The 15,116-nt window shown below is 42.0% G+C and overlaps 2 protein-coding genes across 5 annotated transcripts; one reads left to right on the top strand and one right to left on the bottom strand.

Moving 5' to 3' along the window:
• Positions 1–1,491: 1,491 nt before the first annotated feature.
• dkc1 (dyskeratosis congenita 1, dyskerin) lies at positions 1,492–9,464 on the top strand. Its single transcript, XM_080783302.1, has 15 exons — positions 1,492–1,556; positions 2,299–2,357; positions 2,674–2,760; positions 3,242–3,333; positions 3,638–3,822; positions 4,277–4,341; positions 4,844–4,970; positions 5,074–5,204; positions 5,679–5,822; positions 6,236–6,356; positions 6,553–6,671; positions 7,302–7,405; positions 7,878–7,929; positions 8,413–8,595; positions 9,046–9,464. The coding sequence occupies exons 1-15, from the start codon at positions 1,541–1,543 to the stop codon at positions 9,112–9,114; spliced, it is 1,554 nt and encodes a 517-aa protein (XP_080639428.1). The 5' UTR covers positions 1,492–1,540; the 3' UTR covers positions 9,115–9,464.
• Positions 9,465–10,677: 1,213 nt separating this feature from the next.
• LOC308328940 (uncharacterized protein) lies at positions 10,678–14,412 on the bottom strand. Of its 4 annotated transcripts, none has more exons than XM_080783072.1 (5): positions 14,067–14,412; positions 12,920–13,300; positions 12,188–12,623; positions 11,797–12,004; positions 10,678–11,140 (listed from the first exon to the last, which is right to left on the bottom strand). In XM_080783072.1, exons 2-5 carry the CDS (start codon positions 13,229–13,231, stop codon positions 10,900–10,902), a joined length of 1,197 nt encoding a protein of 398 aa, XP_080639198.1. In that variant the 5' UTR covers positions 13,232–13,300; positions 14,067–14,412; the 3' UTR covers positions 10,678–10,899. The 4 variants fall into 4 exon arrangements, with proteins under 4 accessions (XP_080639198.1, XP_080639195.1, XP_080639196.1 ...); XM_080783069.1 differs by having other exon boundaries at positions 14,090–14,412; XM_080783070.1 differs by having other exon boundaries at positions 12,188–12,587; positions 14,090–14,412.
• Between the last annotated feature and the right edge of the window lie 704 nt (positions 14,413–15,116).

Below are 15,116 nucleotides of genomic sequence, written 5' to 3'. Positions count from 1 at the left end.
AGGCTCTGTGGGTTGACTCCTGTCCGGGCCCCTCCTACGTCTCACCAGGTCCACTCCTGCTCTCACCAGGTCAGGCCCTGTTGCACCAGACTCCCAGCACCAGGCACTTTATTCAGGAATGGTGGATTCTCAAGCCGCAACGGTTCCGCAGGCTCCACCTTGCCCTTGGTGGTACCGCAGGCTGCGCTTGAGGCTTGAATGGCCCTCCTAAAGGTCTCGCCGTGGGTTTGTTGGGCTTCTTCCTCAGCTCCTGTTCCCATACTTGTCTCCACCAGGCCGTCCGTGTGTGTGTGTGTGTGTCCGTCTGTCCATTACCAGCTAATCTCTGGCAGTGTTAACCCGGTCGATGCCAAACTTTGCACACACACTCCCTAGTTTCACATAATATTGTAGAGTCCTTATTCAATGATATAATTCTGTTATATATTGTAGCTTGCTTACAAGACCTCTATTACTTCCTGAGATATAAGCATCAGTGAGTATATTTGGAAACGTTTAACCACTTCTAACTGTATTTCAAATGACAAATTCACAAATTCTCTCTATTAGTGCAACCTAGTAGTGACTGTAATGGTAATTAAAATTGTACATTGTAATATTTTTATTTTTAAATATTTAAATTGAATGTCAGGACATGAGTTTTACGTACAGTACCTTTTCTCTACATACTAGTATGTACTACTGTGAATCAGTGAACAAGAGTTTCTTCAAGCTGAGACAACTTTAGACCACAATGACTTTTGTGTCAAATCTGAGGATAAAACCACAAAATACAAGGTGTCAGGTGGTGTCGATCGATGTGATGATCATGATGGTATAATGTTTGAGGGATTATAGGTTGGTACAGGCTGCAGAATAAATGGGTAGCTACATTCATTTCTTTCATTAGATATTCTTTTCTCTTGTCTCTTGCTGTTGGACTTTTGTTCATGGTATCCAATGAAAACCATGATGACCTCAATCAAATGGAAGCAAGCCACAGGATTTATTTTCTTTTTTTAGATTTGTTTTTGGCTTTTCTGCCTTTATATAAAGTGAAGATTAAAGAATGACAGGAAAGAGGGAGAGAGAAGGGGATAGTCATGTAGCAAAGGTCGTCATGAACGGGACTCAAACACGACGCGGTGGTCCCAGTCCCAGAGTTAGTGTCGAAGTGTCCTTGAACAAGACACTGAAGGTACCAACGCCAACCTGCACTGCATGGCAATGCATGGTTTCCTTAATCAATGTATGAAATATGAATGTGTTTGTGGATGGTGAATGTAATGCACAGCACAGTCTATGTAAAGCGCCTTGGATAAAGGCGCTATATAAATGCACCATTTACCATTTGCAACGCACTGTCAGGCCAGAGCACCCTCTTGGGTTCTTTTTTAGCATCTTTTTGTATGAATCTGTACCTTTTGGCAAACCGCACTAACCTTCAACCATTAGGTGGCGGTAGCGCCCCGTCAGATCCATACGTATGTGGCGGATGTGATCATACGAGCTGAGTTCACTCTTCAGGAAGACTGAAGAGAGAGTTGCGCACATTGTGAAAATGGCGGACCTAGAGGGTGAGTGTGCGTCAGCGGCTCCTGCGTGCAAATTTTTACATCTCACCTAATAACTTGTATTATTCTAACATCTGTACCGCAAAAGATAGTTTTTATGTTGTGTTAAACTGAAGCAACAATCAAGTTGAGTTGATTGAAACCTTTGACATTAAGAATAGTTACTAGATGGACTGTTGGAGTCCATTAGTTGACCCGTGCAGCATGAATGCAAACTGGTCTTGCATGCTCACATTTGAAACGTGAGCAGTTAACGCTATTTATTTTTATATTATACTAAACAAAGATGATCTGCTTAACCCTTATTACAATCAACGTAACATTTCGTCCGTTGTCAATCTCGGGGCTGCATTCATTCATTTAGACCCCGTCCCCGATGCAACGTCATCATTCTCAGATAAATGGGTTTGTTGCAAAGTTTTACGTGCCACGTTTTTGTCAGCTCATTATATTCCATTTTATAAAACGCATCGACGTCCAGATTCCAGATTGTGCGCTAGATTTCCCCAGTTTGGCCTGCAGGCTGCATGCATGTCTGGTGATGCACATGTTGGCTCCCGGTTAGCGCCTCATGCTAACCACGTGTCGTCTCACCGGCCACGTGTGTCCCTTCAGAGACACGAGCTATACATGTAAAATGATCTGATAAGTAAGATGGTGATGATTTTGATCTGATTGGTCAAGTGTTTATCGTTTTACCACTTAATGCGTGAAAATAACTTTTTTTTAATTAATGTTTCACCAGTGTCAGCTAAGAAACAGAAAAAGAGAAAGGAGAAGAAAGTAGATGACGATGAACTTGGCGTAAGGAATACATTTTTTTTTAATACTGTTAATGACTATAATGGACAACATTCAGATTAAAATGGTCATTATAGCTTGAGCTCATCATGCTGTCACTGCAATGTGACAAATGACTAAATCAGCAGTCATTACTCATTATCCCCTCAGATGACACATGAGATGATAGTTTAACATTTTATTATACCTTTAATACAATGTGTTAATTTAGTTTGCGAATGCTACTAAACCCTTTTCACTCTCAGCGTTAGGATTATATGGTGTACACACTAGACACAAGCCATTGTATGGCAGCTTATCACTGTTTATTTGTTTTCAGGAAATCCAGCAGAGTGAAGACTTCCTCATCAAACCAGAGTCTCGAGTGGCCAGTCTGGACACGTCTCAGTGGCCTCTACTACTCAAAGTGAGAAATAACTTGGCCCTAGGCATCTGCCCTTGGTCTCTGTCTGGCTTAACATAATGTACATTTTATCAATATAAAAATACAGAAAATTCATAAATGTATGGTAATAAAAGGCATATGAAGCATATGAAATGATGCAACAGCTTAATCCATTCTATGAGTTGTACTGAGCCCGGGTTCCGATGCCCCCCGGTGTCGTTCTGACATCGGGGGGTCTGGCTGCCCGGCCATCGGTACCGACCCAGTGTTCTACTGGGCCGGCTGCCGAACCGGGCATGCTGGGTTTGGGACCCAACGGTGAGCTTCAACCAAGACTTGAATGCTGACCTGATCACATGCAAACTTGATTTAGATTACAAAATATTTCTGTAAGAATCAAAAGCAAGAAATGTATGGTAACTGGATATCCCTGCTCATTCACTACAAGTTAGAAAGTATTAACTAAGCTGCTCTGTCTTGGGTCTGTTGTATTTTCTTGCAGAACTTTGATAAACTAAACATCAGAACAGCTCACTACACCCCCCTACCTAATGGCTGTAACCCTCTCAAAAGGAACATCCAGGATTACGTCAGGTAAAAACAGTTTTAAACCCTGCTTATTTAAACTAAAAACAATCCTTGGAGCAAGCCAAATGATTAGATATGTAGACTGCATTAGCACTCTGTGCAAAGATGACAATTATCTACCACCCACGTCTGATGGCTGCTGTCAAGTGTTTTTTTTATACATTTATTGAGCCCTATTAAAATGTTCTAAATTAGCAGGTTACAAATGTCTCATCTTGACACATTTTTGTATTTCTGACATGGCCAAAATATAGATGCCAAGGTGTCGTTTTGACATCTAATGTCAGTTTTTATCTGAACGTCCTTTCAGGTCTGGTTTCATCAACTTGGACAAACCGGCCAATCCCTCGTCCCATGAGGTGGTTGCCTGGATTCGGCGAATCCTGCGCGTGGAGAAGACTGGTCATAGTGGAACCCTCGACCCCAAGGTCACTGGATGTCTGATTGTATGTGTGGACCGTGCCACGCGACTCGTCAAGTCCCAGCAGAGTGCTGGTAGGTTGGAGGGGCAGGGCACAGGTTTGATGGCCATTTGAAGTCTCATGGCTTTGGATCAGAGCTGCTTGATGTTTAGTTCCCTTTACAATCTGTATATTTTATTATAGAAATTATGATGACAAGGAGGCAATATGTTCCCCAGAATAGTGGGGGGCACAACAGCTGGGGTCAATTCTTGATTACAGGTATTGTTGGGCCAAAAAGGTTAGAATTTTTGGGTCAAAATATATATATTTACTTACCACTGTCTTTCAGTATACAAATTGATAATCACTCCTAATATCAATATGAGGTTAAAAGTGGGGAGGGTTTTAGTCTTACAATCCACTTCCTGTTTAAAAGAAATGTAGAAAACTGACCCCAGCTGTGCTCTGCTGCCACCTGTGGTCTTGTCAGCTGTCTGTACAGTAAACATCAGCCAACCTTACTACTCTTCTGCTGTGTGTTGCAGGCAAAGAGTATGTGGGAATAGTTCGGCTGCACAATGCTATTGAAAATGAACACACTCTTGCTAGGGTAAGTGTATTTGTTTTGTGGACTGAGGGAAATGTACAAGTTTAAAGGTTGTAATCTGTTTTAGAGGCCCACAAATGTGTTCCGTCTGTAATATCTCACATCTAAACCAAATGGGCACTGCTGTTAACTCATGTCCAACCAGGGTTGATGTGATGATAATGAGAATGGTTTCGCGACATTTCTGAATTTTTGTGATGTCATGATTCTCTTGGCTATCTGATCAACCACTGATTTTTAAAAGACTCACCAAAACCTGGTGAATGCAGTTTAACCTCTGTTAAATTAAACCAAATGGGCACCAACTAATTTGGTTTAAGATGTGGATTTATGTTTTCTCAGTCTCACTAATGTCATAACACTTGCTTAATGTAGAAATAAAAACTTGCATCATTGAAAGCCTCACAGAATGCTGTTGAAATTGGTTTGCAGCAACTGTAAAGTGCCTCTACTAACTTGAATCTGCATTGAGCAGTTTATTCATGACCCATTCCTTGACCTGCAGGGCCTGGAGACCCTGACGGGTGCACTGTTCCAGCGACCACCTCTCATTGCTGCTGTGAAGAGACAGCTGAGAGTCAGAACAATCTACGACAGCAAACTGGTGGAGTACGACCCAGAAAGACGACTGGGTAAGACACCCCCCCCCCCCCCCCCCCCCCCCCCATGCACACAACCCAATAGCTGCTTTAGCACATTTGGTTCAGGAGAGATGACAACGTGTGTTTGTTGTAGGCATCTTCTGGGTGAGCTGCGAGGCAGGGACCTACATCAGAACACTATGTGTCCACCTTGGTCTTCTCCTCGGGGTCGGAGGTCAGATGCAGGAGTTGAGGAGGGTCCGTTCAGGTGTTCTGGGTGAGAAGGTGAGAGTAACTGAATAACACTTATTTATAATGTCTACGATTCTACATAAACAATTGTTTACCATTGTTTAAAATAACCTGTTTGCACATGGAAGGCAGCCAAATCATATACTGTGTGTGCTACTTCCACACATCAGTGTAGTGTTAATGTACTAAAGTCGACTGATTTATAGCACCCATCCAAAACATGACCAAAGTGTTGAGTTCAGTTCTGGGTCCCTCCCTGGTTCTGGTAATAATTCTTTGGGAAAGAATGTGGCTCATGAGTGACCCCTGCTGTCTGTCAACCTGACTGCAGATCCCACTCTAGCCTACAAGACATTTTACCACTCATGCCATTTCTCACACATTTACCGTGGCAAAGGCTACATGATTGTTGTTCCAACAGCTGTGGAAACAAATGGATGCAAAGTGTAGTCTCTTGACTAGCAGTGTAAATGTATTAACCGTGGACCTGCTTTGTGGCTGCTGTAGGACAACATGGTGACCATGCACGACGTGTTGGACGCACAGTGGCAGTACGACCACAACAAAGACGAGTCATACCTGAGGAGAGTCATCTATCCTCTGGAGAAACTCATGGTGTCCCACAAGAGACTAGTGATGAAAGACAGCGCTGTGAGTTCACACAGAATTCTGCGGGTCTGGGATCGCATCCTACCAGAACCTTGACTTCTCACTCTGCTTTCCAGCTCCTACAGTCTCCCGCTCAGCTGTCCTACTTGTCTGTCTTTCTCGGCTGTCCTACTCACCGTCTGTTTCCTATGCTGTCTCCCTCTCATCTGTCCTGTCTGCCTGTCCTACCTTCACTGTCCCCTCGAAGCGGTCTTGTGTCCCTCAGTAAAGTGTTTTACAGACATGGCCAAATGATTAGATATGTAGACTGCATTAGCACTCTGTGCAAAGATGACAATTATCTACCACCCACGTCTGATGGCTTTGGTCTGTAGCCATATCGATAAAGTTTTGGTTGGTCTACAGTGAATTAAATAGTTTGTTTGGTAACTTTAATGTGCGTGTTTCTACACCAGGTGAATGCGATCTGCTACGGAGCCAAGATCATGATACCAGGAGTTCTCCGCTATGAGGACGGCATCGAAATGAACCAGGACATCATCGTCATAACGACCAAAGGAGAAGCCATCTGTATAGGTGAGTCATCATCACATCTCGTGACTATCAATATTATCGTGAAACCACATGATGATTGTGTAGCTGACAAGAGCACTATGTTGCTGTGGTGACTTGCTATGGTTGAGATCTGATGACAATTTATTTGGCCAACTTAATATCTATTGCAATGTATGAGAGATTGAACCTGCTTCCGTTCTCTTGCTCTTCAATGTAGGGGTCGCACTGATGACCACAGCAGTCATCTCTACATGTGACCATGGGATCGTAGCCAAGATCAAGAGGGTCATCATGGAAAGAGACACTTACCCTCGCAAGTGGGGTCTGGGGCCCAAGGTATGTACATTTCAGTACAACATGGGTACATCCGTAACCATGTTCAATGCCACACTGACGCACTCATTCAGTAAAATACTGGTACCAGGCAAATGAAAACAAGTGACTTAAACCTGCATCATCTCTTAAAGGACAGCCATAGGAAACTCCAGTGGAATACTAACGTGTGTAGAAGTAAAAGGGGAAATTATCTTACTTAATACTTTATTTATTGACTGTCACTTGTTTCATGTCGTCAATACAATAATTAGCATTACTGTCCCAATTTATAGTAAAATATACATTAAAGCAGGATATGCTACTGTGCTTTAGTTTAGGGTGTGGCTACCAGGGTTGATGTTGTGATAATGAACTGGTTTCGCTATTTGTTCTGAAATAATTTGATGTCAGTATTCTCTTGGCTATCTGATCAACCACTGACATGGGACTTAAAATGAATGGCATGATTCTACCAGTGAAGAGGCGTAGAAATCTCCACCCTCATGACCGATGTCACAAGTTCAACACATGTTTTCAGTACGGCAGAGTGTTTGATACCTTGATGGTCGTTCGTTACATTTATAGGATCATTGGTTGGTTATACAATGTACAGTGCTTTTGTTTTATTAATGGTTAATTTTGTGTCTGCAGGCCAGTCAGAAGAAGCAGATGATTAAGATGGGTCTTCTGGACAAACATGGAAAACCAAATGTCCAAACTCCATCAGACTGGAAGGCAGGCTATGTAGACTACAGGTATAGTTCTACACCCTAAATACTCTTAAGCCTGTCACAATTATTACATTGTTGTCCGAGCGCGGTTATTTGAGATAATGAACAATTATTTGAGATAATGAACTATTATTTGAGATGATTCACAATGAATAAAAAATTAACCAGAACTGTAAACATTCATCTGTTGACTGGCACCAGAATGGTGATGCTTCTGGTTGACTCAGAAGTCTGTACAGTACAGCCAATTCCAAGTGATGGATGCAGACAGTTTATCCCTTGGTGGCCTTTGTTGGTCTCCGAGTGAGTCGGTCTGCTACAGCAGATTTCTGACCACAGCTGTAGTCTGGTCTTGCCAACAGTTATTGCCAGCCGCTGACCTAAGGACAGATAAATGGTGTTTTTAATTTCTGTCTTGAGAGGTGAATCTATTTTCCGTTGTCTGCCGCATGGGGGGTTTCAACGTCTGGAATCTTACTGATGTTTATTTTCACAGCGTTGCTGCTAAGAAGAAGGAGGCTGAGGAGTCGAGCACCGGGCCAGGAAAGGTACGACGCATCCATTACAAAAGTTCAAATCTCTGATTCTGCTGGTACCAGGTTGTCTAGTATCGTTACTGAACAGAGCATCTTGTACCTCTAGTACTGCTGGTGGTTTTCTATCTAACCAGAACCTCTAGTTGGTATTACTGCTGTTAACTCATGTCCAACCAGGGTTGATGTGATGATAATGAGAATTGGTTTCGCGATCATTTCTGAAATCCTGTGATGTCATGCTTCTCTTGGCTATCTGATCAACCACTGATTTTTAAAAGATTACTTTGAATAAATAAAATTGTTATTTCTTTCTGGAATTGGTTGGACCCACCAAAACCTGGTGAATGCAGTTAAACCTCTGTTAAGACAAACTACCTGCAGTACTAGTGATCCATGAGGACCAGGGGTGATTACCAGCACTGTACCATTATTACTCTGCATGACGGAGCAGTGCTGAAGGTTGAATTAATCTGTACAATAAACGCTGTTTTTCAGAGGAAGAGAGAAACAAATGGGGACAGTGATGGGGAGGGTATAGCTACATCCCCTTCTACACCCACTACTCCTTCTGCTGAGGAGGCGAAGAAGGAGAAGAAAAAGAAGAAAAAAGAGAAGAAACAGAAGATTGAGGAGGACACGACGGGAAGCGTAGAGGTTGCAGAAGCAGAGGAGACTGAGGTGGGTTGCGCTTTCAAGATTAATCGGTATTAAGTACAATTTCTATAAAAAAATGTTGTAGATTTGCTTTTTTTTTTTAAGTTTGCTTATGACATGACAAATATTATATTATATGGGAAGCATATGTAACTTCCTGCTGGTTTATTTTCCAACCAGGGTTGATGTGATGATAATGAGAATGGTTTCGCGACATTTCTGAATTTTTGTGATGTCATGATTCTCTTGGCTATCTGATCAACCACTGATTTAAAAGTTAAGTTTAAAAGTAGTAAATTACTAAGGCTAAATGGAATGTCATTCTTTCCCAAACTTGATTTTGGAGAACTTGCCTTGCACACCTCGACAACGCTTTTGTTGAGGGACCAAGATCTGATTATTTCTCTGGAAGACAAGAAGAAAATGATGGGGGGGAAAAATATATATATTCGTTTCTTTTCTTTTCCCTCAAAGGTCGGGGAGAGTGTGAAAAAGAAGAAGAAAAAGAAGAAACTGAAAGAGACAGACGGAGAAACTGAGTGAACAAAGCTTGTTGCTACCAGAGAATCATGGACAGTAAACTGCCCCTGGTCAGAACGGGCCAAACTCTGCTCCGCTACTGATGGACACTTTCTGCAACCAATGAGTTGCAGAATAATAAATGAACCTGAATGTGGTATTTACCACCACAAGACCACAGCCCCACTAACACCCCCCCCCCCCCCCCCCCCCCAGCAATCGGAGGATTAGCAGTGTGATGGTATAACTATGTATAACAGATGGTTTATGTTTTTGTCTTTTTTTTTTATTGATCAGATATATTGTACAATGGCTATGCCTGGTTTATGTTTGTTTTGTAATTTGAACATTAAAACCAGATCATTGTTTTCTTAGTTTGTTGTGCTCAAGTGGGTTTATTGTCGGGCTTTACAAAATCTGTCCGTCCATTCGGACTGATCACACACCAGCCAAGGGTAACTTTAATGAAGAAAACATCGACCATTCCATATGGTAGACCATGTTAAAGGAGAATTCCATGGTAGGCTTTCTTACCTTTCTTTTTGGTTATGTCCCCACCAAAGGGGTCCAGGTGTTTATTTTGTGCAAAAGCTCCTTATTGGCTATTTCCCCTACCATAAGCCCTAAATGAATTGCATTGAATTGAATGGGGCTATGGGGTGTTGTGCTAATTCGCTTATTTCCATCTCTCCCTTTTTTTTTTTGTTGGTATATCCTCTCTTCATAATGTAAATAATATCCCAAGCGGCACACTTTACTACTTATTTCGATGGCAATAAGCAAATTAGTACAACGCCCCATTCAATGCAATTCATTGAGGGACCACTTTGGTGGAGACGTAACGACTATAAAGAAAGCCAAGAGTTTTCTAACATGGAATTCTCCTTTAACTAGCACAAAGTTGGACATCTATTGATTGTCAATTTCTGATGAGTAAAAAAAACACCTTGGCAACCCTATGCCCAAGATGCAAAGGCAATCTTAAGTACAGTTGCAGCTCTGGTCTCTTTTGGCTAAAAAGAGCATTTAAGAAAAGTGCTTAATTGTAATACAAATACAATTTTGTCATGGCTGGACTGTAAACTGAGTGAGATGCATTAGTTGAAGGAGACCTATATCAAGATGGTCTCCATCTGGTTCTATGATCTCCTGTAATACCAATGCATTGTTCCGCAAAGCTTGATTTATTTTAAATGCAAATGCCAACACGTTTTCTATTAAAGCTCAGAAATTTCTATTTAACAACTTCGGAGGTTGTCCTGTCCCTACTGATGCTCTGCAAAGATGATTTTGGGTTTGAGACTCAAATGGATAGGCAAGTATTGTTATATCATTATGTACCAAGAGCATCCAGGACAGTCATAACATGACGACACTTCCATGTGCGATTTTCAATTTGATATGTATTCCTACCCCCCCCCCCCCTCATGTACTGTAATCCTGCCTCATTTAAAGTCTAGTTCTGTCCTAATGCATGATAGGGCTATATTAATCAATTATTAAATTATGTATTTTTTGATTGAACAACCCACACACATTGACTATCAGCGGAACCACAGAATTAGATGAGTAACATGGTTGGGCTTATAGCAGGGGGCCATGTCTGATAAAAATATATCTACTAAATATTGAGTCAAGCAAGTTAAATAACCCTTTAATCTGGTTACAGGATAGCAGTAGGCTAAAACATTTCTATTTACAGCTCCAGTCAACCCACTGGCAGTGCCCACTGCCCAAATTTGGGTGTCGAGAAAAGAGAGTGCAAGGCCTTGGCTTCGATGTGATTAGTGGTGATTGTTAATTAAAATGTCACTCGATGCAGTTGCAGGTCATTGGATCCCTTGTGTTTTTGGCGGTGATGACGTGGACCCTGTGATTGGTCAAACCCTGTAGCCCACCAATGAGGCTGAGGAGGCGGGGGCTGGGCTGGTAGGTGATGTGGTCCACAAGGTTTCGGTCGGGCCAGTAGTACGGATCCAGGACCTCCAGTCTCTCTAAGGACTGGAGGTGGTACAGATCCAGGAAGTCGCTGTCAGGGACATTATGGTGCCTGTAGAGGGATAAACAAAACATAAACGGTCAGTGGGGGGGAGGTTAGTGACTGCTGACAAAGAAAATACATTATGTATCAAATGTATTATGTATGCAAGAAATTCTACTTCCCTCCCTAGGAGATAACATTCTCAATTGTGTATCATTCTTTATTTGCACCCTGGTAGATGTTTGGGACGTAAATCTAATATAGCATTAGCTTGTAGCTCAGAGATTCTCTATTTTTGAGGGGCGCTAGCCCCTCCTATATACAGGTTTAATGTTTGTCTTTAGTTCAATGTTTGTTTTGTAAACGCCATTGACAATGACGGGACATTTACGTCATAATGTGCCTCATTACGTCATATTGTCTCTATTGTTAATGGAGTTTAATGCTTTTGTTGGCACTGTTTGTTTTACATCACCATTACATCACCTAATCAACGACTTGAATATATTAGTGCCCCTCACTTCACACAGGTGTGATTTTTAATTTCATATCAATAGGGCCACACAGATGCCAAATTGATTTTATTTTCTTTCATTTCTGGGACCTCAATCTACAATAGAAATTCTAAATGTAGCCATTCTCAGGGTTACAGAACCATAAGGGTCTATCTGGACACCTGGTAGCCCTCGGACCCGATGTTGACAACCAGTGTTCGCTCAGCTGACCTCATTTTGAGGGTCCTTAGCTGTGGAAAGAGTTCAGGCAGACGTCTGATGTGTCCCATGCTGCCCCAAGGTTCCAAATGTAAATGTTGCAGGTTTGAAACCCGACTGGACAAAGTCTCGAGGTCGCCCGCTGTCATGTCCACGCACAATGTCAGGCTGGTCACAGTGTGTGGAACACAGTCTGCATATGCACCGAGAGGATGCCCACCTACACAAGACAACAAAATAACGTCTATTAATTAGCCATACACTGCAAAGAGAGAGAGAGAGCGTTTCAGTCCAGTAACACCGGCACCGGCAGGCAAGCTGGTAACACGGTTAAAATAAGATCTTAATTCAAGTTAATTGCGGTTCCTCCATAACATCAATCAACAACAATCTTACAACTCACCGTGGATGTTGAGGGTTGTGAGGTTGGGCAGGGCAGTGAGCCAGGTCCTCAGGTGACAACGGGGCCCGGGTACAGAGTACAGATGGTACACAGACAGAGAGGTGAGGCCAGACAGACAAACTAGCGCCTCCTCTGAGACCACTGTGTCATAGTTGAGAAGCTCTAAGCTGGAGAGAGGGAGCTCTAAACTGTCTGATGGGATGACAGCCGGTGAGAAATAGTCCTCAGGCAGGGTTTTGTAGCTGATCATCTCCCAGGACAAGTGCCTGAGTTTGGGCAAGCCGATGAGCAAGGCATGGAAGGCCTTAATGGGAACGCGCTGTGTTCCATCGTGGTGGAATAGGAAGGACGTCAAACTCTTCATCTTGGACACTGAGAGGATGAACTCTGTGACAGGACACTTGAGTTTGACATTACAGATGTTCAGGTGTGTTATCTGTCAAAAGGTGTTTTTGTGACATGGGAAATAGACAGTTGTTAAATGAAGACAATATGATTATATCATCTGAATCACTGTTTCTCAACGTTGGTCCCAGTACACTGAGGACCTTACAGTGTAGATTGGTGGGCCTGAGATAAAACCTAATTGTATCAAATGGGGGATCCATGGCCAAATTAATATCAAACTGGGGGTCCTGGAAATGAAAAAGGCTGAGAATCAGTAATCTAAACTGTGATATGATAAAAATTTCTACTACCGGTACTCAGAGTTATCAACATAAGGTTACCTACCTGTCTGCTCAGCGGCACAAGGGCCCGGGACACCTCCAGGGGACAGTTAGATGGGTACTTGATGGTGAGACATCTCAGGTTGGGGAACTGTCCCAGGTGATCCAGACTCTCCTCCGACCAGTTCTCTATGGCGATGCTGCGGAGACACGGCAGCGTCACCGCCAGGTGTTTGAGGTTCTTCTGCTTGCCGCTCCTCAGTACCGCCCCGCTAAGATTCCGTCGGCTCAGAGTGGACCAGAACCGGCGGTTGTAGGAGGAGAACCTGCTCAGCACGACGCATAAATCCCTCCAGAGGCACGAATATTTATCCATCAGCTCGTTGAAGTACCTGCAGCTGCACCGCACACTGTGTTTGTCCTCTGTGGACAGAAAGTCGAACACCTGGTAGGATGAATGAATGGTGGAAGAAGTACTGAGGTCAGATTAAGATTTAAATTAATCTAAATAAAGTAAAAGCAGCAAATAATACCACCGTGTAGAAAGGGCAATATGTAGATCTGCTATTTTTGAATAGCTGAATAGGGTTTTTGTATTGAAAATACAAATCTGTAAAGTATCATCAAGGGCAAGACTACCAGATTGGCAACAGGAACAACAGTTTACTTTCTTTGTGGACTTGCCCTATGTGGTGTTGATTTTCTTTTTTTTTCACCTCTTTTTTTGTGTGCACTTTATCTAATCTCAATCATGCACATACCTACCACTATGTGGACCTACTGATGTGTTACCACTTTCATACCTAAACGTGTACATACATACTTTTTGTTCTCTTTGTTTGAAATGCTTCTTTAATGTTTGCTTTAATGCTTTTTCTCCATAATTGTTCTCCCTCTCCATGTCCCCCGTACCCTTTCTTTTTCTTGAGAAACAAAATGGTGTAGCTTGCACAAAAATGAATTTGTTACAGACTTATACTGTAGGTACAATCTGTACAATGCAAAGTGGTCCATGTACATGTGTCAATAAAGTTGATTCTTGAAATGGTAGTGGTGTGTAAAAGGTTAAAGCCAAGGTACATTTGCCTCTGACTCTGTGAGATGTAGAGTGTACTAGAAGTAGGCTGTAAAATATCGAAAAATATAAATACACAAGTAAAGTAAAAGAACCTCGACAAAGTTGTACTTGAGTAAAATGTGTTAATAATTACTTGGTTTCACCACTTGTACTGACCTGGACCCATACCTCCTCTGGCAGGGAGCGCTCCATCACCAGTGTCATGATGATGTTCCTCCCGTGGAGCCCCTTACGTTAGTAAATTAGTCCGTTGAAATCTGTTTTATTCTCGCAGAATTTGATTTAATAATCCTGTGGAATTTTACTTCACGGGACCTGAATAAAATTAAAGTAGATTCCGAGTAGAGTAGAGAAGAGCTTCTCCACTTCAAGGTAAGCTGCTATAGTTTCTCCCATAATAGTTATCATCGTCTCTTTCTGCTCCTGAATGCGTCATCCCCAGGTCACGTGATATAGTAACTGATTAACAATTTTCTTCATTGTTTACTGTACTGTACTGCTTCCATGGGCACAGTATGTTACACTGACTTTGGTGACCCATCGATTTCTGAGACTCAACTTCTTTTTTTTTAAATAATAATAAAATTATAATAATAATAGCACTTAAAAAACACAGTGACAAAGCGCTTCACACAACATTATTACAAAATAAAATACAACTTGACGTACGGTGAAGAAAGCGACCAGTGGAGTCACAAAATTCAGTTGTTTACACACCAATGACGGTGTAACATCAGTATACGGATGTGACGTCGTCACTGATACAGAGATTTTATTCCTATATTTGGTCCATACCAGAGCCATCTATCAGAGAGATCCATCTGGCTTTTTGATGAATTGAACAAGGTGGGCCCTCTTGTAAACAAGTGTAATGCTTTATTGGGTCGTCCACTCACAGTTAACAGACTTTGTATTGAATTGTGCTTGAAATATACTGTAATTCTGCAAACTGTTAATAAATATTTCAATCAATCAATCAATAAATCACTCAATCAATCCCAAACTGACTGTCTGTCTGTCTGTCTGTCTGTCTGTCTGTCTGTCTGTCTGTCTGTCTACCAACATTTACTGTTAATACAATTTTCAATCAATCAATCAATCAATCAATCAATCAATCAATCAATCATGTTTTCCAAATATTGTTTCTCATACTGACCGCTAGGTGGCAGACAGTTTACACCAA

Source organism: Protomyctophum bolini (assembly GCF_963924005.1).
Source record: "Protomyctophum bolini genome assembly, chromosome: 15".
NCBI classification, from domain to species: Eukaryota; Metazoa; Chordata; class Actinopteri; order Myctophiformes; family Myctophidae; genus Protomyctophum; species Protomyctophum bolini.
Note: the sequence above shows the minus strand (reverse complement) of the source record. Positions and strands in the feature narration are given on the sequence as shown.

Bases quoted from the DNA above. Each gene is read 5' to 3' on its own strand.
- dkc1 (XM_080783302.1), top strand. The intron at 6,357-6,552 runs GTGAGTCATCAT...TCTTCAATGTAG, and splicing joins AGGAGAAGCCATCTGTATAG to GGGTCGCACTGATGACCACA. The intron at 7,930-8,412 runs GTACGACGCATC...GCTGTTTTTCAG, and splicing joins CGAGCACCGGGCCAGGAAAG to AGGAAGAGAGAAACAAATGG.
- LOC308328940 (XM_080783069.1), bottom strand. From the start codon at position 14,137: ATGACACTGGTGATGGAGCGCTCCCTGCCAGAGGAGGTATGGGTCCAG. The intron at 12,005-12,187 runs GTGAGTTGTAAG...TGTCTTGTGTAG, and splicing joins CACAACCCTCAACATCCACG to GTGGGCATCCTCTCGGTGCA. The intron at 11,141-11,796 runs GTCAGCTGAGCG...ATCCCTCTACAG, and splicing joins CTAAGGACCCTCAAAATGAG to GCACCATAATGTCCCTGACA.